The 21403-nt window shown below is 38.1% G+C and overlaps 5 protein-coding genes across 5 annotated transcripts; 3 read left to right on the top strand and 2 right to left on the bottom strand.

The window, feature by feature from the left end:
• Positions 1-299: 299 nt before the first annotated feature.
• On the bottom strand, positions 300-5581 carry LOC141904957 (CCR4-NOT transcription complex subunit 7-like). The gene is made up of 7 exons (XM_074793604.1): positions 5437-5581; positions 4304-4515; positions 3529-3722; positions 3278-3439; positions 2951-3128; positions 2790-2867; positions 300-2272 (listed from the first exon to the last, which is right to left on the bottom strand). Exons 2-7 carry the CDS (start codon positions 4433-4435, stop codon positions 2084-2086), a joined length of 933 nt encoding a protein of 310 aa, XP_074649705.1. The 5' UTR covers positions 4436-4515; positions 5437-5581; the 3' UTR covers positions 300-2083.
• Positions 5582-5655: 74 nt separating this feature from the next.
• Positions 5656-12026, top strand: LOC141904956 (SHC-transforming protein 1-like). Its single transcript, XM_074793603.1, has 11 exons — positions 5656-5780; positions 6103-6270; positions 6668-6738; positions 6825-7005; positions 7254-7307; positions 7387-7565; positions 7667-7823; positions 8260-8347; positions 8434-8541; positions 8968-9221; positions 9796-12026. Exons 2-11 carry the CDS (start codon positions 6130-6132, stop codon positions 9925-9927), a joined length of 1365 nt encoding a protein of 454 aa, XP_074649704.1. The 5' UTR covers positions 5656-5780; positions 6103-6129; the 3' UTR covers positions 9928-12026.
• A 755-nt stretch (positions 12027-12781) lies between these two features.
• Positions 12782-16470, top strand: LOC141905619 (uncharacterized). The gene is made up of 8 exons (XM_074794570.1): positions 12782-12919; positions 13321-13432; positions 14192-14230; positions 14546-14578; positions 14664-14860; positions 15461-15753; positions 15844-16043; positions 16141-16470. The coding sequence occupies exons 1-8, from the start codon at positions 12830-12832 to the stop codon at positions 16353-16355; spliced, it is 1179 nt and encodes a 392-aa protein (XP_074650671.1). The 5' UTR covers positions 12782-12829; the 3' UTR covers positions 16356-16470.
• A 175-nt stretch (positions 16471-16645) lies between these two features.
• On the bottom strand, positions 16646-18276 carry LOC141905987 (zinc finger CCHC domain-containing protein 9-like). The gene is made up of 6 exons (XM_074795122.1): positions 18228-18276; positions 17860-18074; positions 17545-17689; positions 17378-17470; positions 17202-17273; positions 16646-16809 (listed from the first exon to the last, which is right to left on the bottom strand). The coding sequence occupies exons 2-6, from the start codon at positions 18037-18039 to the stop codon at positions 16673-16675; spliced, it is 627 nt and encodes a 208-aa protein (XP_074651223.1). The 5' UTR covers positions 18040-18074; positions 18228-18276; the 3' UTR covers positions 16646-16672.
• Positions 18277-18324: 48 nt separating this feature from the next.
• LOC141905161 (acyltransferase PGAP2-like) lies at positions 18325-21125 on the top strand. Its single transcript, XM_074793935.1, has 6 exons — positions 18325-18609; positions 18699-18947; positions 19312-19567; positions 19982-20091; positions 20491-20602; positions 20832-21125. Exons 2-6 carry the CDS (start codon positions 18708-18710, stop codon positions 20957-20959), a joined length of 846 nt encoding a protein of 281 aa, XP_074650036.1. The 5' UTR covers positions 18325-18609; positions 18699-18707; the 3' UTR covers positions 20960-21125.
• The last annotated feature ends 278 nt before the right edge of the window (positions 21126-21403 follow it).

Raw genomic sequence — 21403 nt, 5'->3', positions numbered from 1 at the left:
TTCTGGGCGAGGGAAAAACTTACTGGGATTTATGATACAGTAGAACCTTATCATAATGACCTTAAATATTGCAACAATTCATCGGTTGTAACCTAGAATTTCATCCTAAATCAAACTATAGGTAATAACGAACATATTTTCTGGTCCTCTGAAGTTTGTTGTAACGAGGTTCCACTACAAGATGATATTCGGAGATGCTCGTCACCAAGGCGAAGACAAAATAAGGGACTGTCCGACAGAAAACCATTCGCAAGAACGAATGACGGCTCCGAGACGGTATAAAACCAAGAGACAAATGATTTTTTTTGCTACGAAGAATACAGAGAAGGTTATACTTTATTTACACAACATAAAAACAAGCCCCCTATTTCCTGACTCGACACAGCACCCTCGGGGCATAAAAAAAACCAAAATTAAACCAGTCTCGATACATATGTATATTATCATACCATCATCGTGAAAAATGTTCGTTTCTAATTCAGAGACAGTTTATCAGTCTTGTCGTTACAGACTTTCTTAGCATTGTCAAAAAAACTTTCTTGTACAAAATACGTGCATTGATCCCGCTGTATGTACTAATGATATTATGGAAGATCAACGCAGTTCGAATACGGATGGCTAATATAGCTCTTTTCTAGAGCGTACCCAGAGACTAGTTTCTTTATTTATTTATTTTTTTTAAGAAAAAAATCTAGATGATGTCTTAATTATTAAAATACAGTGAATTAAAACGTTTACGTTAATCGATAACGACAGATTTAGAACTCGGCAGATTATTCACTGGAATCATGTGGTCCATGAAGAAGAGTAACACAACACTCACTACAGACATCAGCATAAACACGTCAATAAAGGGAAAGAGGCAAACACCAGGCAAATAGGATTCTAGATTTCGATACAATAAACCTTGCTTAACTCGCACTTTACACTTTTCGTGGCATCTTAAGCCCAATGCAAACATCGCCGGGAAACAGAAACATGTGAAAGTGTTTCGTTGTCTCCGCGCGTTTACGCCAATCATAGTTTTGGGAAACAATGTTTCCGAGATCAACCATGATTGACTCCATGTTTCCCCATGTTGGGCTTAAGACTTAAGAGTTTTGAATATTCCTTATATATATATACCACGCTAAAATCCATCTCTTAATCACACTTGATCTATAGATGCTATCCCAAGATAAGCAAGGCAATACAGTACTGATTCAGGGTCCTGCGAACTGACTTTAAACCTAGCGTACGGTAATAGGAATGAATGTACACGCAGACATGTATAAAATTAAAATAATACTCGTATGAAAAGTTCATAAAATATCCTGTAAAATTCAATTCAAATTGCAAATGTTTTATGAGACTCGAGATTGGCTGACTACTTCACTTGCTAAAGAATGAAATTTTTCTGTACTTTACACTATCAGGGTCCCTACCGATCAGTTTTTCCTGGATATAAGGAGTTTCAAAGGAGAATATATCAAATTTCAAGGAAGCATCTGTATCACTTTGATATTCACATTACAGTTAACTCCTCCTAAATCAGTACTGTTTATCTCAGTAAACTGTTAATTTATTGGTTTTGTAAGCATATTTCTATCGTTTACGCTACCCAAACTCGGCTTCTAATTCTGTAACTGCTTAATAGGGCAACAAAAAATCCTGGTTCCAACTGTTCTGATTTAGGCGAAGTCTACTGTACAACTTCTAAAATATCTAATTGCCTATTTCTCAAAATTGACAGAGTTTCTGGCAGTTTGCTCAAATAAAAGGAGTTGCAAATGAATCGAGGAGTTGTAGGGACCCTGGTTATCAATAACGCAGTGTATAAACATGTTTTTTTCTTCATCTCTGTTAAAACTGTATATATAAAAGGCAGCTGGGATTAGGGACTAGTTTTAGAGTCGACAATCACAGATAACAGGCTTTTCAACAAACGTTTCAAATATATCACGGACTCACTGAGAGTAGTGTAGGATTCTTCATCGACCACACGGCCGATAGGTGTCACTGCCGTAGATCATCGTACCACGATTGAGGATGATGTTCGATTTTTTCGTGCGGTTCAAGAATTTTTGCCAGCCGGCGAATTGCGTCAACTCGAAGAGGTCGGCGCGACGTCGCCGTTGGTCGTTACGTTGTTGGTCGACGAAGATCCGGTGTAGCCGTGGTTCGAATTCGACGTCGCGTTCTCGTACGCGGAACCATTCTGAACGTACGACGTTCCCAATCCGTACAAGTGACCGCAATACTTATTGTCGTCGATGTTGTCTTCGAAAAACATCTGAAGAATAATAGTTTTATTCATATCCTTTACTTAATTTAGGGGCGAAAGCTCGTACTTCAAATAATGAACAAGTTAATCTATAAAGTGCTATCCACCTTGTTTTACTTATTATATACCGGCTGGGTTTAATAGATATGGAAGGAAAATAGTCCCTGGGAACATTTTGAAATTTGTCAGTTATAACCATGGTTTTTCATTGTCCCGTTGCGTGTCACCCAGAATGAGGATTTACTCCTAGGGATAACTTTAATTGATACTCAGTCTATGAAACCGGGCCACGGTTAACCCAGGACATCAACGAATCCATTACGCGGTTAGTTTTCAGGACATTCTCAAAATCACATATCTCGAGTTTAGAGGAAATTTGAGGTCTTGCAAATATATCTTCAATTGAGGGGAGTTTTCATTGAATCAGAGCCCTTATGTGTGCTAAAAATTTTCATGAGACTTAAACTATCATCAATGATAAAATCAAACTTCCGTGATTCTTATTCTCAAAGGGTTCACAGCTTACCTCCTTCATCTTAAAGAACGAAGCCCCCGTCAACAAACTATCACTTCCGGCCTGATGTTGAGGCCCGATCCTCTGAATCTGAAAAAATTTCACGTATAATATTAAAAACAGCACTTAAATATCCTGCTTCGGACGGAAAGCAACCGTGCAGGCTAACATACCTCCAACTGTTCACTAACTTCTTGTAGACCGCCTTTTAAATTCTTGCAACTTTTCATCAAGTATTTCACGTCGTAGATGTTCGGAAAATAGATCCGTAAAAAGTCGAAAAACTCGGACTCTTCGCTCGGAAGTGGAGCACCAGTCAATAATTTCAGTAGGTATCCAAAATCGTAACCGCTGCAAGAGGGAAACAGTTTGATTAAGAACATGGCAAAATCAAATATTTTTGATTTTCAGTCCACCCATACATCCAGATTTTTCATAAATTCATAGATTCATTTAATCGGTTCTAAATCCCGGAAGCGCGGCGTACTGGATAGACTTACCTATGGAATGATAACCACTTGATCTTATCGGTCAAAACAATGCCCGACGTCGTAAGCAGCTCCGCGAAATGGTCCACGTCGATTCCTTTTTCTGCGTGATTCGTGAACTGAATACCCGAATTTTGCAGTAAATCGATGGAGTCCTGAGCGTACATATCTTCTCTGAAATAACGCGCATTAATTACGTAGAATCATATATCACAAAATCCGACGAATTCTGTGCCGAAATCATGCGTTGATGATATACTTACGTGAGGCTAAATTTGAAATTAAATTGCCACGTGCAGTACGGCTGAGGCGAGTCGCCGTTTTCGTCCATGAAAGTCAGACCTACTTGGATGATCTTTAACAAATCAACATTGCACTTCAAAAGCTGATACTGATATTCGGATGTGCTTCGAAATTCGCCGATAGGTCGCGCCACTACTCCCGGAAACTCGGTGTCCTATGAATAAAAGGAAGTTTTGTTAATCAGATTTGTGTCCGACCTAACATTGACACCACGCAAGAGCTTAGAGGATTCCATCTATGGCAAGCAAGGATCCGTCAGTGGCACTAGTCACTAGTACCATTGGTTTGTATACTATTAGTATACAAACATATCAATGCTGGATTTCTTCTCAGATTCAATTAAAATCTAGCTATCAAGGGCAGAGCCACGATTTTTGGAAGGTGGGGGACCAGGGTACTGAAGGCACATAAGTAATTATTGACTAGTCCCCCTGGGACCCACCCTTGCCCTGGTCCCCCGGGATCCACCTTTGCCAATACTTTTCTTAAATTCAATAAAACGTACATATAGATTATACCTTAATTGATCGAATCTGCATTTTGAAGCAGGGTTCATTATATCGTCTGATAAAGAGGGCTAAAAATCTAGACGAAAGTACATTGAAAACTAAATTTTGATTGTTAGGCACGCTATTTGTCGGGATAACTGGGTCCGTATTTAGTGCGGTAATGAAAAACAGTAACTGATATTTCGTAAAAAAAACTTCGGTCCCAATGATCGTCATCATCTCTTACCATCGCGACGAAACTGTATTTGTGAATGATTTTCCTGATTTTCTTGAATTCTTCTTCGACGTTGCTGTCCCATACGTCGCGTATGCCATAGTTCTGGGACTGATTGCACCCTGGCATATTGTTTATAGTCATAATACACTGAACAACCAGTACAATATATCCAGTCGCTGGTGCCGACGTTTCATTAACGAACTAATTCGATTTCGTTGGATCTGAAACCAAGAAGAGAATTTCATAGAAACATTTGTATCAGAAGTGGATTGAATGAACCTTAGATGAAAATTCCATATAAATAAGGGAAGGTCTCAGTAGTGATAAGGGTGGCCAGGTATCCCTCTGGAGGCAGTTGACTTCTTGCATTGTCGTCCTAAGGTAATTCTCCAACTGTTACTAGATAAAGTGTGAATGTCGTAGTGATCTTTCCATCCTACTGTCCAAGGGTGTTGTTTATCACCCAGGCGCGTTGGAAGCAATTTTTGATTGCTGCGGCCAAATACGGATATTGGACAGGTTCTAATATTGCTGCGGCGAATTTACTTGATTTCTTCAAAAACGCAGTATTCAAAGAAAAAAAAAATCATTCGGTAAATTATTGCCGCGGTTTTTCGCCGCTGCCGTTACTGCACTTCCAACGCCACTGTCACCTCCCTTCCAATGAGTTCTAATCTAATCTATAAGTTACTGCTGAGCCCTTGTAAGATGAGTATTATTAGCCTTAGTTAAGACTTTTGTGGTTAAATCAGGAGAGTCGACCAGCACTGATCTATGACTATGTATATGTGTCTTGCCTGAATAGCATGGTTTCAGTAGGATTTGAACCCACAACCTCTCGATTGTAAGGCGAACACCTTGCCACAGAGATTTACCCTTCCTGGCAATTCAGGCACGAGGAATTTGAGAGGAGATTCTATCTAAAACTATCACTGAAGAAGCTATACGACCAGCAGGTTGCAGGCAAGGACCAGTTTCACAAAAAAGTTTTTACTCTAAATCGATTCAATTTCTTCATTGATTGAACCTTATTGTACTCAACAAAATAATTGATTGTGATTGAAAGATGTACTCATTTTTCAGATTGAAAACTGACGCCGATACCTCAGAATTAACGTTATTCGACTCATAAAATCATTTACCTTTCTTAAACTACTGTATATTAATCATCGTAAGAGACTTTAAAGTCGCGCCTAAGCTCCGTGAAACCAAGCTTTTTACAAAAAAAACTACAACAAATGCTAAAGCGCAGCGACAACTTAGCGCTTATTCACAGTACTCAGGGATCTATAAAGTAAATTCAATTCGATTTTATTTACAGCTTTTATGCAAATGGTAAACACTAAAAGGCGGAAACAAACTCGCTGTCATTGCTTCGAAGGACTGTTTTACAAAATTCGGCGTAGAATTTCGATTTTCTTACTTTTTGCCATGTTTCTCTCGCTGTTCCCTTTGAAGTAAGATCGTAATCCGATTGGCCGAAAATGTAAGTTTTTATTGTGCCGGGTTTGAAATTGTTTCTTTCTCGTAAAATCTGGAAAATGAACCGAAAATGCTGTGATTCATTAATTTGCGTCAAATCTATTCTTACTACAATTTACAATACTTCCGGGTTCTATAGTAATTGCATGTGGGCATTTCCAGTAAAGTTCAATTTGAGTATCGATATTTGCAGGGATCAGTTATATAGACCTACTACATTTACAACTCTTCCGGGTTCTATAGTAGGCCTAATTAGGCAATTTCCAGTAAAAAGTTAAATTTCAAATTTGAGAATCGATATTTCATCTCTCTCTCTCTCTCTGCAGAGATCAGTTATTATCGTCGACAATAAAATGGCTTCAAGACAGAAGAACAAGAAATCCAGCGGCGCGGCTGCTGCTGCTTCGGGGAGTTTTATGAATAAACCAGCTCAAGGATGGCTCCATCCCGATGAACAGTTATCTCCTAATGCCGGTGTTTGTTATGGTGTTAGAGTAAGTAAATCAATTAGTATCAGTAATTTTCACTTATAAAACTTGTTCAGGGTATATTTACATTTACCTGGGAACCAGGGAATCTTCTTTTCTTTAAGAAAACTTTCTTCTCGGGGACAACTCGGGGGAAAAAAAGGATAATTAGATTACGTCAAAAATGCATTTTTGGTTACGTGTATAATCAAACGCATTTCACTCATGTTTTACGTATTTGACTGTGTTTAAATGGATTGGATTCTTAGGTAAACTCGAGAAAACAACTACCGGTACATGTCAGGGAAAATTGGGGGAAAAGCAAATCCACCTTGTTACAGATTAAAAGGATTTAATTACAACAATTGTCAAATAAATTTTCTATAAAGTTTCATGTTAATTCTGAACTATTTTGTTTTTATAGTATATCGGCTGCAATGAAGTAAAAGTCTCGATGAAATCACTAGATTTCGACATCAGGACTCAAGTTGCCAAGTAGGAAATTCATATATTCCGTAGCTAAGATTTTCTACACGGCTGAAATTCGACTATAATTTCAATTATTTTTTTTTCTGATTCAGGGAATCGATTCATCGAGTTTGCGATGCCGCCGGTTTAAAAACGGCCAGTAAAAAACGCAAAGTTGATAAGAAAGTAACGCGTTTTCTCGGAGATCGACCGAGCATGTTGTACGCGGGATCGAATGTTAATCTAACCGTCACGACTGAAAGTTTGATTTTAACCGTCATGGAAACTGGCGAGGTTCGTGATTGTTTAGCGGTTACACTGGTTGTAACTTCAGAATCCTAATCTTAACAACTAAATTTCCAAACGGTCTTGCACCACAATATTTACCGTCATTAATACAAAATCGATGATCCACTAGAGTTTTAAGATCTATCAATCAATCCCTGCTTCTAGTCTTCAGCCGGGCATAGAGCCTTCTCGTACTGAAATTTAAAGGAATTTACTTCTTCGAAGATTTTTCCAACTTTTTGATCTCCTTTTAGCTGATTGGGGACCATCATATGCAGGGTATATCATTTGCTTCCGGAGGCGATGCTGTAAGTACTATTGCGCCAACTAATCTCCCGATTGAATATTTGAAATCGGAATTACGAAAATCATTGTTTTCATCGTCAGGACACGATGGATTTCGTTTCGTACGTCGCCAAGGATACTCGTCATGGTCGTGCGTGTCACGTGCTAGAATGCGGCGGAGGGTTGGCTCAAGACGTCATCACAACAATCGGTCAAGCTTTCGAATTACGTTTCAAAGAATTTCTGCAAGGAAAACCGAAACCATTCCACGCTCCGGATAGGTACGTGTCGGAAAATTGAAAAACGTAGCCACTTGAGATTAGAAATAAGATATGTTTAGCCCTGGTTGAGGTTTGTTAATGAGATGTTACGATATTTTCAGAATGGAAGCGCCTGTATTTCGTCAGATGGATGGTGAATCTGCTTGGGGTGAAGATCCGGAATATTATAACGATAGACCGGGCGTCGTTCCACCTCCTGAGATACCCCCTCCAGTTCCGCCTTTACCTCAATACTCGGCTCCATCTTGTAATCTACCGGTTAGTTGAAAATGATTTCCGAGCTTGTCGTCTTAAATTGATACAATGCTCACGGACCTGGCTATGTCTACCATTTGAGAATAGTTTCGACCCTTTTCAGAACTCGACCAATCCCAAAACCAGAATAATTTCCAGTTCAATCAAACCATTATTTTTGATTTCAAATTACTCCCAAAATTTTTGTGCAAACTACCACATTAAAGGATATGAATTGTCCAGGTCTGTGATAAAAAACTGCCCTTGGCTTATTGGCCGAGTTGGCTTAATCGTTGGAAAATACGGTATAGTGTATTTGAAGGGCTGGTTTTATTAACTGAGTTTTGAAATTTGCTCCTCTACCAAGAACATTTTTCGAACGACAACAAGAAAGAGAACGAAAATGATTGTCAAGTTAACTATGTAGTAATTTGACTACACAAATTAATATTTACACTAGGTTAGTGGTGATGGACAGTATTCCAGCGTCAATGATCAACGCTATATACAAGGCAATTGTCTCAATGGATTTGAACCTCATCTTGATGGTAGGTATCCTCGTGATAGCCGCTGATCGATATCGAGGAGAGAAAAAACTTTCCGCTCAGGAAAAAACATGCTTTATATTCTTTAGATCTTCACGACGACAGCTTATACGACAATAAAAACTTGAGGCCGATTAATGGCGATTCATTTGGTGCTATGGCGACTCCTCCTGCTTCCCTCGACCCCTTTGACATGCGTAAGTCATTAATTCATTCTCAAGCAAAATATTTGAAGTAGTACATCAAGTATTCTTTCATATCTACAGTAAAACCCGCTTAATTCCGATCAATTGAGACCGATGAAATTTATCCGGTTTATGAGAAATCCAGATTGAATATGATATTTTACATATATTTATGTGTAAATGGGCTGTAAGTATTACGTGGATTAGATCAAAATCCGGAATAAACTGATCCGAATTATGCGGGTTTGACTGTATTTGTAATTCACTCTATGAAAATTCTTATCAGTGCTGGTTCTTAACTAGTATGTGGAAAGTTGAGAAGAAGAGAAAATCTTTGTAAATAGATGTTTATTGATTCAATATACATGGATAGGAAATCAATTATATTTTAACGTTTGCACGCTATTCGTTAATTGCTTCGTTTATTATTTATTATAGAGCCTTTCTGTCACACTCTTCCGTCGGATGCGAATCCGATCAAATCCGAAAACACTCCAAATTCCATCGGTGAAGACGTCGAACACGAAGAATGGTTCCACGGACCGTTGACTCGTAAACAAGCCGAAGAATTACTGAAAAAGAGCGGCGACTTTCTAGTGAGAGAAAGTACGACGACGAAAGGCCAGTATGTGCTGACGGGACTTCAGAATGGCAAAGTCAAACATTTACTGTTGGTCGATCCACAAGGAGTGGTAAGTATTAATCATAAATATGTATTACCTGCCACAAGTCCAAAAAAGACAAAATGTTGTGTTATATATATATTCACTGCAATGTTTCGGCCGATATCCGAATAGCCATCATCAGGCATGGTGTTTTATCTCAAACAACTATTATTCATAGAAATAAAAGAAATCTCATTGAGTAATAATGTTTGACTTTCAGTCGCTACAAAGCCCATTTAATTTGCTTCATTCGAGGACATAGATTTGGATAGAATTGATTCGGCTTAAGTGGGATTGAGTATTTTAACTGCTTAAGTGTCCGATCAAGCTGAAATTAAGCGAACGCAGATCCAGGGGAGCTTTGGGAGCAGCCCTCTGTTAGCGAAATTCCCTTGTTGGCTAAAATTCTAATTCCAGAGTACTGTGGTGGCAGGAGATGGGTCCAAATTCTAATTATATGGGATGATAAAACAATGCCTAAAACGTTCGGAGTTCGTGAAAATTAGACTAAATTTTCAGCAGAGCACCACCCCCCCCGCCCCCCTTTGAAAATCATGGATCCACATCCGCTAAATTCTGTTTCTCTTCCTGATTTATGCAGGTGAGGACGAAAGATCGAACGTTTGACAGTGTGAACCACCTGGTGTCATTCCACAGAGATAATAACATCCCGATCGTTTCACACGACAGCGAATTGCTATTACAGAATCCGATCTGTAAATCGTTCTGTTGAGAAGGATCCGCGAGCTGAAACGCCCCTGCATCAAACTAGTAATCTGCCTGTGCTGTTGTCATCTTAACAGTTGCTATCAATCATTAAATCTACATTAAACTCTTGTTAGGGAAGACAGCATCAACAAAATCGGTTGAGCGTTACCTGTTGGAGCAGTCTTCTCAATAGAATAGGTGACCGATAAAAAACATTGCGCTGAAACAGGATTTTTGTAATTCTTCCACTTTTTTATACCAATCATTGTTATCTATCTAAATGCCTTATACATGATATTTACCCTTAGTCATAATGAGTTGGCATAATGATCGAAATCAATACATGACTGTAGTTAGAACTTGAAGAAATTTTACTCTGTAAAGTAATCATGTAATCTGCCAATGTCGAACACATTTATTCACGGTTATTCAGTTATTCTCTGATCGAAAGTAAAGGTGTTGTTGTGTCAACATTAGGGGGAACCATTGTATCGACTTCAATTGCAACGATCTAAACATCGAGCCTAATGAAGAATTAATGGTTTAGTTTATTTATTCATTCTACTGACAATTTAAGCTTCCATGCTTGAGGACACGTATACAGTTCACGTTTGATTTTTCTGCTGAAATTATGATCTCTGTGATTATGCTAGTAAACAGGAGAAAGTGTGTATCATTTTCGGAATTCTCGGATTCTCTATATTTCTCAAGTAATTGATTTACTATTGGGATGGGCGAATGGGCGGACACAGGCCGGTGATGCATTTCAAGATTTAGATATTATATTATTTCAGGATGTGGTGAAAACCTACGTAATGTAATAATCAATAAGTTTTGAAAGTAGTTAGTGGCGTTCTATGTGACTGACCCTGACTGGCGTAAAGGTACAAATGTATGCGAGGCACTGGTTGATTTAGTCGTAGTCGATGTTGATTGTCATTCGACATGTATCAGCAGATCCGTCCAATGTGTTGAACCGATGATGATGATTAATATACCCCACTCGCAGTGATAGCTTTTGTCTCAATTGAAACGTACAAATGCACCTTAAGTAGACTCGGCTTTACTTGGTGATGTTGAGTTGTGCAATCCTCGAAATGTGCTGAAAATTTCATTCATAATTTTCCGATTCGCGCCCGTACCAAGTCAAGAGAGTCTTACTGCGTGAACATAACACCAGCGTGTGCATTAATATATAAATCCTAATATATACATATATATTTAGCTATATAGACTTGTGGAAATCATTGAAATGTGTGGAAAAAATCTCGTAATTTATTGACGAATATGAAAAAAAAACTTTTAGCACTTGAAATTGATTTATTTTGTAGATTTTCGAACTCTCGGAATTATGATCAAAATTTGTAATGTATATATGTTTCCTTTTATTATAACGAGGGATCTTATGTTTTATTGTTTATCTTGTAAATAATTTTATACCCTTATTAAGCACTACGTATCGTATATCGTTATTGTACGTGTATAAGTCGATTAAACTGCAAGGCTTGAAAGCAAGGTTAGTGAAACGACCGGTTCTTGACGAACCTGGACAGAGCTCTACAGTATTTGACTAAAAAGAGTATTGACTGCTACGTGTAATAATCATTTCAAACGTCTATACATTATTTTCACAGCGGGAAGTTGCTGTCAATTAAACTTAAAGTAGAACCGCGATTCCATTAAAAAGAATTTTTCACCTAAATTTCAGTGAACAAGGACAATCATTGGTAATAAGATATTTTTTAGAACTTGGTCGGATTGTGGTTAAAATCAGTATTGTTTCTTTTGAAACATGATTTAATACGTTCACTCTAATTTGCTCTTGTTTTTTCTGTTAATTTCAGTGTTTGAATTATTATGTAAATGTCTTCGTTTCAAATGCAGTAGATTTCGTCTAACTGACTTATGACAAAATCCAAAATGGTTGTGTTGTAAATAGGTGTTTAGCAAAGTTTGTCGTGTGTTTTTGTCATATCTGTGCAATGGCTACTTAATTATTTCAGAAGATGCTTAGCAATTTTTTATTGCTAATTGTTTTTGTAACCGGACATCTCAATCATTCAACTCTTTGTGTAGACACTGATCTTATAATGCAGAAACACTTCGAATATGTATGATTATATACTGAAAATAAAATTTGTTACATAAATATGTTTGATTTTTCGTTTATTCTGAATGCTAAGAATCCTAGATCCGGCTACCGGCATCGCTGGCCGACACTAAGAAGAACTACGTGATCTACAGTAATGAAAAAAAGAAAAGACACGATCGGGATAATTTTCAATGATCAAATTGAGTTATGAAAAATATATGAGCCCGACCAGTGATCTATCCCCGATTCTGGCGAGGACCCATCCAACAGTCCAAAATGTCGACAGTGGATAACTTACGGTTCCCAGCTCAAACTACCCAGATCCAGCCGCAACCACAACCACAGGGAAAAGGTTTTTGTCCCCAGTATCCTGAGTACTTAAAAGACTTTTATCATGTACCTAGGATACCGGGGTCAAAAAGTTATTGTGTCAGGTCCCTGTGTTCGCAACTATAGATTGTATCTAGTTTCACATTTGAATGAATAAATTCAGATAGTTCTAAACATCTCATCTAATGTGAATTGATCTAGTGATTTGGAAAATAGAATATGATTCCACGCAGCACTCCAGAGGACTCAGAAAACCGTTTCTCATTAGGACATGACGTTTTTTCGTTGCTTTTTCTATTTACCTACTTTAGTTGTTCCTTCGTGGAAACCCTTGACGAATAGATCTACGCAAGATGTTTCCTGAAAGTTCTCAAGCGTACTATCAGTTATTCTTCGAAATCGAATACATTGCCCGTAAACACGTAAACATCCCCATCAGCAGCCTCTCCATATTCTCCGGTTACCAGCATCCTGACAGCAGTTACCAATCATTTACAGCGAAGAGATGTTCAAGTTTGGAAGCGTGATCGTTTTGGTGATCGTGTCGAGCTGTTTTGCTCAAATCGAAATCGATGTTGAAGAACCACCCGCGGTGGTAAGTTTTTATTTTAGAACGTTAATTAAATTTTGATGTAAAATGGGGTTTCCTCAATAATTGGTTATTGAAACAATTAGTTTAAGGTTGCACAAGTTCAATTTTCAAGAGGAAAGTTTGGTACCGTAATACAATACGTTAATAGCTGCATCAGTTCATTTCGAGTTATTATCAAGTTTCGCAATGTCTTATGTAACCGTAGCAAGAGTTTTTTTACTATCAAATTCTATAAACTTCAAAACTTTATTCTACAACGTAGGCTCGCATCGACGAGCTACGGGTCCACCCTCTGAGCTGGTGTTCCCGTGCATTGAATACGAAATGCTGGATAAAGTTATGTCTTTTACGAACGGCAATATATAGTTTATTTCACGAGTCATTCAATGATCATTTCATTACAGAATAATGCGCCACCAGTGCCCGGGGCGTCGATCTTGAATCAATTGAAAAATATACGCAGTACGGCAGAATTTCTGAAACATTTAAAAATCAAAACCGAAGATATTCAACAAAGTAAGTTCAATCACGTGGATCAAGTTTTAACTTGCAGACAAGTGCAAAAACATTTTGATGAATCCAGACGGGAACGCGGTCCGACGCACTAATACGTCCCATTACATTTTCCGTGCGCTTTTTTGATTAATTACTTTCCCGCCCGCTCAAGCCGAAGTCCTCGACTTTGGCCTATTCGCCTTGCCATCCCATGACGCGCCGAAATTTCCAAATTTTCCAGAACCCGTTTGGCGCTGCGCGTACGGCTCCCGCTCTTCTTGCCCTTTTATAAACCCTTTTCATAGCATTGTACTAGTCTGCCCCTTTATATCCGCCCCTGATTCTTATATACGCGATCCTTTGTTTGGTTTTACATGTATATATTAAGTATACATCTCTAATTTAATTACTCGTGTTGTATGTAAGATAATACTGCACACTTCCTTCCGCGCGTCAAACCCATTTTGTCTACGGCGATAAGAATTTGTAAACCCGTCTCGAGTTTCAGCTTTGCAAGTAAACAAATATCAATGGAGGCATTTCTTCAAATATATCCCACGGCAGAGGTCTTTTGATCGACGGGAAAGCTCATACTCCGAGGACTGTCTAACCTCTTACACCTTTCTGTCCTATCCACTTCTCATAGACGTATTGCCAAAAAATTAACAAGAGGCAATGCATTTTTGCAAAGATCATATTATAGTTTTCGTGAATTTTTGATTTGGCATTACCTTTTATGAATTACTATTCGATACGATTGATTTTTTTTCTTTATTGTAGTCACTGGATTGAACTTGACGCTAGCAAAAAATGCATCGGGTAATTATCAGCAAAAACTATTTGCACATAGATTCCATGATGAGTTCTTGATGGCCGACACCAATGATATATAGACATGAACCCGATACTAATCTAAAGCTAGAGGTTAATAACGAGCGAATAATTATTACGCAAATATATCTATTGCGACAAATGTTGCCAGTATTCTCTGGACAAATAGATAAATGAAAAGTTATCGAATAATGTAATTATATACGATTGAGGTCATGACTTGTAAGCACTAATTATAGGAGGACTTCTACGAGCTAGTTTTCAGTTCGAGTTCCAAGTTATATCTGAAATTTATCTTTCTAGGAGGTGATGATCGTATGGCTAGCTCATCCGCAGGTTGGTACTTTTTTCAATTTATTTGGTAATTCACGCACTCTTTTGCATATATATTATCAGCGTTACTGTAATTTATCTAATTTAGATGCGTTAGCGGATGTACTGGCGGTACCAGCCGCCTGTGAACCGCGTGATACTGAGGTGGAAATACCGCGCGAAAATCCGATGGTGTACGTCTGGCCCACTTGTACGAAGGTTAGAAGATGCGGGGGTTGTTGCGGTCATGAAATGTTGAAATGTGTCGCCAAACCGAAAGTGGGCATTTCGGAAACTAAAGTCAAGGTGATAATAACAATTCAAAGTCGGACCAGCTTCAGCGATTTACTATGTATATAGAAATAGTTTTTTTTTACTCGATAAATTGATAATTATTCGTAATAATTTTATGCGTTTATTTTCACTAATTTGCCCGTCGTATTAGCATGGAGTTCGTAAAAATGTTAAGTTCCGCGGTTTTTGATTTCGAGAAATCATTTTGCTGAAACGTATTACGCTTACGACTGCATGTGCATCAAACCATTTATGAAGACCTTCGATTAACGGGAATTGTACCTTTTTGGAAACTTTTCCTGAGAGGGCCCCAGGCCATTCAGTTCCAAAATTGAAAACGCACCTTACCCACATATTCCTCGCGCTATGGACCACAGCACTAAATACGTTCACCCAGCTCTCGAAGTGGTTGGGATTCACGGTGACCTCCGTCGCTCTACGATCCCGCAGTGTAACCCACTGTGGTACATCGGACACTTATCCTGGTAAACAAATAGTCTCACAAAAACACAATAAATCAAGGAAAATTCCATTTGTTTTATTTTGGTTATCGCGTGGATTAGTTTCATCGTACATTTCGTATAATCATTTCAAACTGTAATTTTTTTCTAGGTGATGAAAGCCCAATATCCGGCGATGGGCTCGTCCAGTTTCGAGTTTGCCACAATATCAGAAGTTGCCATCGAGAGCCACACCGAATGCCAGTGTCAATGTCGCATGCTCGAAACTGACTGCAATCCAAGACAGGAATACATACCTAATGAATGTCGATGTCAATGCAAGGATAATTGGATGGCGAAGAAATGCGACCGCGCGAAAGAATGGGATCCGGTGAAATGTGCTTGCGTTTGTAGAAAGAGATACAGATGTGACACCTATGAAAAGTTCGATGAAAATACTTGCAGGTGAGCAATTGAAATGTATATTTCAAAAATGTATTCTGCCTTAAGTGGAGCAAATTAACTCAAATTCCGCTTTCTGCGAGTGACTTTCAGATGCGCGTTCAAACGCTTAGCGAGCGCTAGAACTAAAAATACGGAGATCACTGACACGCAGCAGCAGAGTGACCCGAACGAATTATGCGCCGCCGAACTACGATGCCCTGATGGGTTCCTGGCCATTTCTTCGTTGACTGGTTGCGAATGTCAACCGGCGGTACTGATCAACGAAGCATCGAAAGATAACGTAGACGAAGGTAGTTTTACTTATGCTTCTTATGGTTCTTATCTACGAAGGGTTCCGTGCATAGGCAATTTAAGTAATTTAACTAACTATTTGTTTTAATATTTCAGACCAATCTACCGATTCCAGCAATACGGAGGATATCGATCTCGAAGATTTGGATATATCGGTAGATAGCACGCAAGTTGATTTGGATTTAGATGATTTAGCGGTTGATAGCTCGGAAGTTGATCTGGGTGATTTGGACCTGGGTGATATCTCCCTGGATAGTTTAGAAGCAACTGGAGGCAACGTTCACAGCCCTAGCGACAGGCGGCGTAAATAGATGATCCAGCGACATTATCTCATTATATTTTTGTAAATTTACAATACATTTCAATTATATTCATAATAATGTACATTTCTCTTTTATTCGAAATAAAAATTATGTCCTCATCCTCTGCTTTATTTCTTCGTTCAGCAGTTCGTTAATATCCTACCTGATGCCGCGAGTCTAGCGATGTCATCAGGTTCGAAACCCTGTCGAGGGTATATAGTTTGATCCCGTAACTGCAACGACGAGCCTCTGTGAAAATATGATTACAAAAACCGTCCACTGACTATAAAATTTAATAGTTTTTTATAATGATATTTTATTTACAACTAAAATTTCACAATTTTTGGGCCTTTCCGCAATGGTTTAGGTTTAGGTTTTTTCAGATGAGCAGGCTCTTCATCAGCACTGCGATGATGTTTCAGGTCTATTGTATCAATAGTTTCCTGCTGTTCACTCTCAACGGCTACAATGATATAAATTTGATACATATTTTAAGATATTATTCAACTGAAACTGACTCAAAAGATGTTAGCTGAATAACGTAATTGTATGAAACCAGGAGGGGATCTTGTGGGCCTCCTACAAGACCCTAAGATGTTTTTACGTTTCATTGCCTTGTTACGTATATTGAATCTTATAGACTTCTCCTGCAATATCGGTAGGATGGACAAGTTTATTTCTTCTTGGAAATCATCGATGCATTTCATACATCTCCAAATTTTTCAAATTAGACGCCTTAATGCTTTATGTAATACGCCTCCAAATATGCCTTATCAACGATCAAAACGTCCTTTATACACCACAAGACCTTAAATACATAATCCTAGGATCAGTCACCGGATGGTATATGCTTACCTTTTTTATTCTGTAATTCTGGACAATCTCTATTGAAATGTTCGACCGAACCACACGTCTTGCACGAACCACCTGAATGCAAATAAATCATTTCACTTAAGTACACTTAAAATACCTTTCATAAATGACTGGTAAATAACGCAAAATACGTATGGCACATTATTCAATTATCATACCTTTCGGGTAAAGACCTCTAGGATTATCTGGGCATTGGTTTGAAAGATGACCTTGTTCTTTACATATAAAACATTTTGCAAATGGAAAGGTTCCTGAAATGGGTAGAAAATTGTTGTCTAAAAAATGAACAATGTACAGCGCAAGATCGACAGGTGAAGTGAGATACCTGCAGGAACTTTTACTCGACACTTTGCAACGGCGTGCTCCGTAGATCCACATTTGAAACAAATACCGGTCCCTTGCTCGATATCATTGGTGATTTCAGTACATTCTGATATCGTGTGTCCTTCCTTACGACATTTAAAACAAACCTAATAAAGACAAAAAGATAACGAAGTTAACTTCATAATCTGCTTCAAAAATTATATTTAACCATTTGTATTTAGGTTACTGTGTGGTGCTAGTGTTATGGTTAGGTTAGGTACATAAAGGACACATCATGAATATCATAACATTGCAGTCACTTGTAGTTTTTGCTTACAACTTTATTCTGACGATTATTGATCCTTTTTATTCTCCTTTTCTCTCGTCTTTCATCCTTTTCCTGAAACGTTTTCATCTTGGTCTTCAAAGTGTCAGTGTCTTTTTTCATATCGGACCAAGGAGTTGAATCCAAGGGTTTTTTCGTGTTAGCGGTTCCACTCCGTGCCCAACGTGTCATCCTTCCGTTTTCTCTGGATTTCGCTATCTAAAAAGCTTTTAAACGGTAATTCATCAGTTTCTTCATCGATGTCTGCATACTGAATTAATGATTTCATAAAATGACATGAAAATTACGCGATAATTTTATATTTTAACACATTTAGCAAATATTAACGCAATTAATCAGGTATATGTATCAATATTTACATAAAATGTGATCAGAATAATTTCTTGCTCAACGACCTTGAAAAAACACAATGATACTAAACGCTGTACTATTTTTCGGAGCCGTCCTATCATTGAATCCGCATACTTGGTGGCTGCACCGTACGGTCTTTCAGTGGAATTTATATGCGATCATGACTGGACCATTCAAACTCTTTTGGAAGATGAAATACGTATTTCCGAAATGTGAATAAACATGTCGGTTTATATTCTACTTCTCTTTGTATTTCTTGGTGTACTTTACACTCAGTTCATCAGCATTCGGTATTACGTTAGTTCACAGAAATTCCGCTAGGTGACCGTATGGTGCTGCCACCAAGTTTGCACTTTGCCAACTGTAACCGCTCAAGTTTAAGTCCTCAAGGTCGTTGCGCGTAAATTGACATTTCTAAATTTTTTTAACGTTTTGACATTGCATCCACTGCTGTTACACGTTCTATCCGATTTATATAGCGGTTTTTGATGAAATCAGAAGTAGAAGAACAATTTCTCGATAATATAACAGAGAATACGACGTATCATTCTGCGGTAGTGAAAATGGGAAGTGACAATAAAAAATCTGACACCTCGGTCGTCATTCTAAAACATAAATGGATGAATGTGGTTATATACTCATGCGGTTTACCGTTATTGGCTATGCTCTTATGTGTTATACTATCTATAGTGTTTGATTATGATGCATCAACGAGAACCCATTGCGGGGTAGGTGTTAGAAATTACTAACTAAGCTTCTACATACATCCAGTAGGCCTACTGTTACCAATGATCGGTCTCCAGTTCATTTCTATTAAATGCTGATAAAGCAAAATGTTGGTTTTTCAACCCCAGAAAATTAGGGTTTAATGTCTAGAGGGTGAGTAGAGGGTCCAGAGGATTAGGGTCTACAGGGCCCAGAGTAAACCGGGGTTAGGTTATGTGTTATCATAGGGTAGGCAAAGGGCTAGAAAATCAAAAGTTTGAAATTTTACTGCCTCTAAATGTAGTCCGAGCTCCTGCACAGACATTAAAGATTTTAGAATACTTGCAATGCGACCTTTAGTTTCTTTTCTATTTGTTTTATTTTCAGGTGAGTAATTATCTGCCATCGATCAGCGCCGCCATCGGTGGATTCACTCCTCAAAGATATATTTGGCGGCTGTTCGTCGGCGCACATTACGCCCCGCGTTGCGTCATACCTTTCATTTACGTAAATTACTTCAAAAACTTCCCGAACCGACATCGACCGCTGTACATGGCGACCGTTTACGCGATGTTCATTCTGAATCAAATAGAAGTCGCTTGTCTCATGGTGCTCACGTGTGTTTCTTCGACGGAGAATTTCGGTGAGTAAATCGTTGAGACCACACCAACGAGAGACTAACGAGACTTCCCACAATACCGATTTAAACAACTGCTAGGGCTGCAGTTGCTCAAAGGTTGGTTAAAGTTAACCAGTGGAGTGGATAGTTGACTTAGTGACAATTAAAACTTCATTGTTACTATGGTACTATGGTATTTATCCATCGGTTATCTTTAACCAACTTTTGAGCAAATGACCCCTGTTCTGTTTTTTACATTTCGAGTGGATTCTTTAAAACATCTTCGGAGTTTATTTGAAACAATAATGATTGTTTCAACTGGTATTGTGGGTTTCTCCTTATGATAACTTCAGTGAGCTTTGTAAAATATTCGATTTCCAAAACGTGGACAGGTTTTTCATTGATCTCGTATTCATTATTTTTCTCTTTCTGTTTTAGATGTTCATGAAAATAGTTTCATAGTCTTCATGGTTTGCTCTGAGATATATATGCTGTTACAGCTGATAACATTTCGATGGGCTCGCGATTGGAAACCTCTCAACGATCCAGTAAGTACCATAGCAATTCTTTAGATTCATAGTCAACTCGTACCCAGTCTTACGATCAACTTTTCCCACACTTGAAGTTTCACCGTACTTAACTTGCACAGTGTTTCTCATTTCATACCCTTTTGCTAATCTATCAACATGAATACAAAAAATACTAAGCCCCCTATCGGAAAAAGTGTTATTTTGTGGAAAACAAGAAAATGTTCTAAAACCTGTCTTACCCGGCATATCCATTTCCTGCCAATATTCATATTTTTGCTTTGATGTCAAACAGATAATATAACCCTGATTGCAAATCAAACAGGGAAAATAAGTTTCGTTTAGTAGGTGAGGTAAATCATAATTCGAGCAGTAGATTAAATTTCGTATTTTTCATAGCCGACGATATCTTTTTTTCAGATTGTGAAGAAATCGTATAGACACAAGTGCTTCTTTTTCCTGGCAAATATCAGCATCTTTCTGTTAGCCGTCTATTTCTTCTTCCGGCACAATTCATACTGTGAACCTGGAGGTAAATGAAATATTTTCAGAAAATTCCTAATGTGTTCTATGGTATGAGCTCAGGAAAATTGGTTTCCCCTTTCAGAACTGACCAATTCATTACTCTAAAGTGCTGGAATGCGCAAGATGCACTGAAAGGGTTAAGTTAGGGCGGTTATACTCCATGATACAAAACGTATATAATTTCTACTGTACCTTTTGAATTTGTAATCACTCATTTTCCCGGTTTTCTATTTCAGTTTACACGCTGTTTGCTCTTTGTGAATATTTCGTCGTTCTGACAAACATTCTGTATCATTCTACGTTGAGGTTCGACATACCGAATGCCGTTGTTACGTATGCATATCCGAAATCAAATCTTAGATAAATTTTCAGACACTCTATATACATATAACATTATTAGCATGTATCATTTTCTATAATACATTACGCCGTTTAATTTATTTTTACTTCTCATGCCATTTATCTAGATTTTTTGTATAAATATTAGGTTGGAACAATAAAGAGAAACAAATACTGGTATGAAAGTGATTGACAACAGCTTTTTCGTTATCAAAGAACTAGGAAGTAACATTCTTCCATTTGCAGACCGCAGACTTTTTATATTAATCGTCGTTCACGTATTTCTCATGCAGATAAGGCTTTTCAAACATATAACATGTACCGGGTACTCAATGAAGCATCGTTCTTTTATTAATTTGTCCTAGGAAAGCTGCAGGCCAGCCTTATAGCCAGATCATCGCGATCGACACTGCCAAATACATGCACAAATTTCTTACGTAGATTGTCTTGAGAAGATTAAAAGAGCATC

Source organism: Tubulanus polymorphus, chromosome 5 (genome assembly GCF_964204645.1).
Source record: "Tubulanus polymorphus chromosome 5, tnTubPoly1.2, whole genome shotgun sequence".
Taxonomy (NCBI): Eukaryota; Metazoa; Nemertea; class Palaeonemertea; order Tubulaniformes; family Tubulanidae; genus Tubulanus; species Tubulanus polymorphus.
Note: the sequence above shows the minus strand (reverse complement) of the source record. Positions and strands in the feature narration are given on the sequence as shown.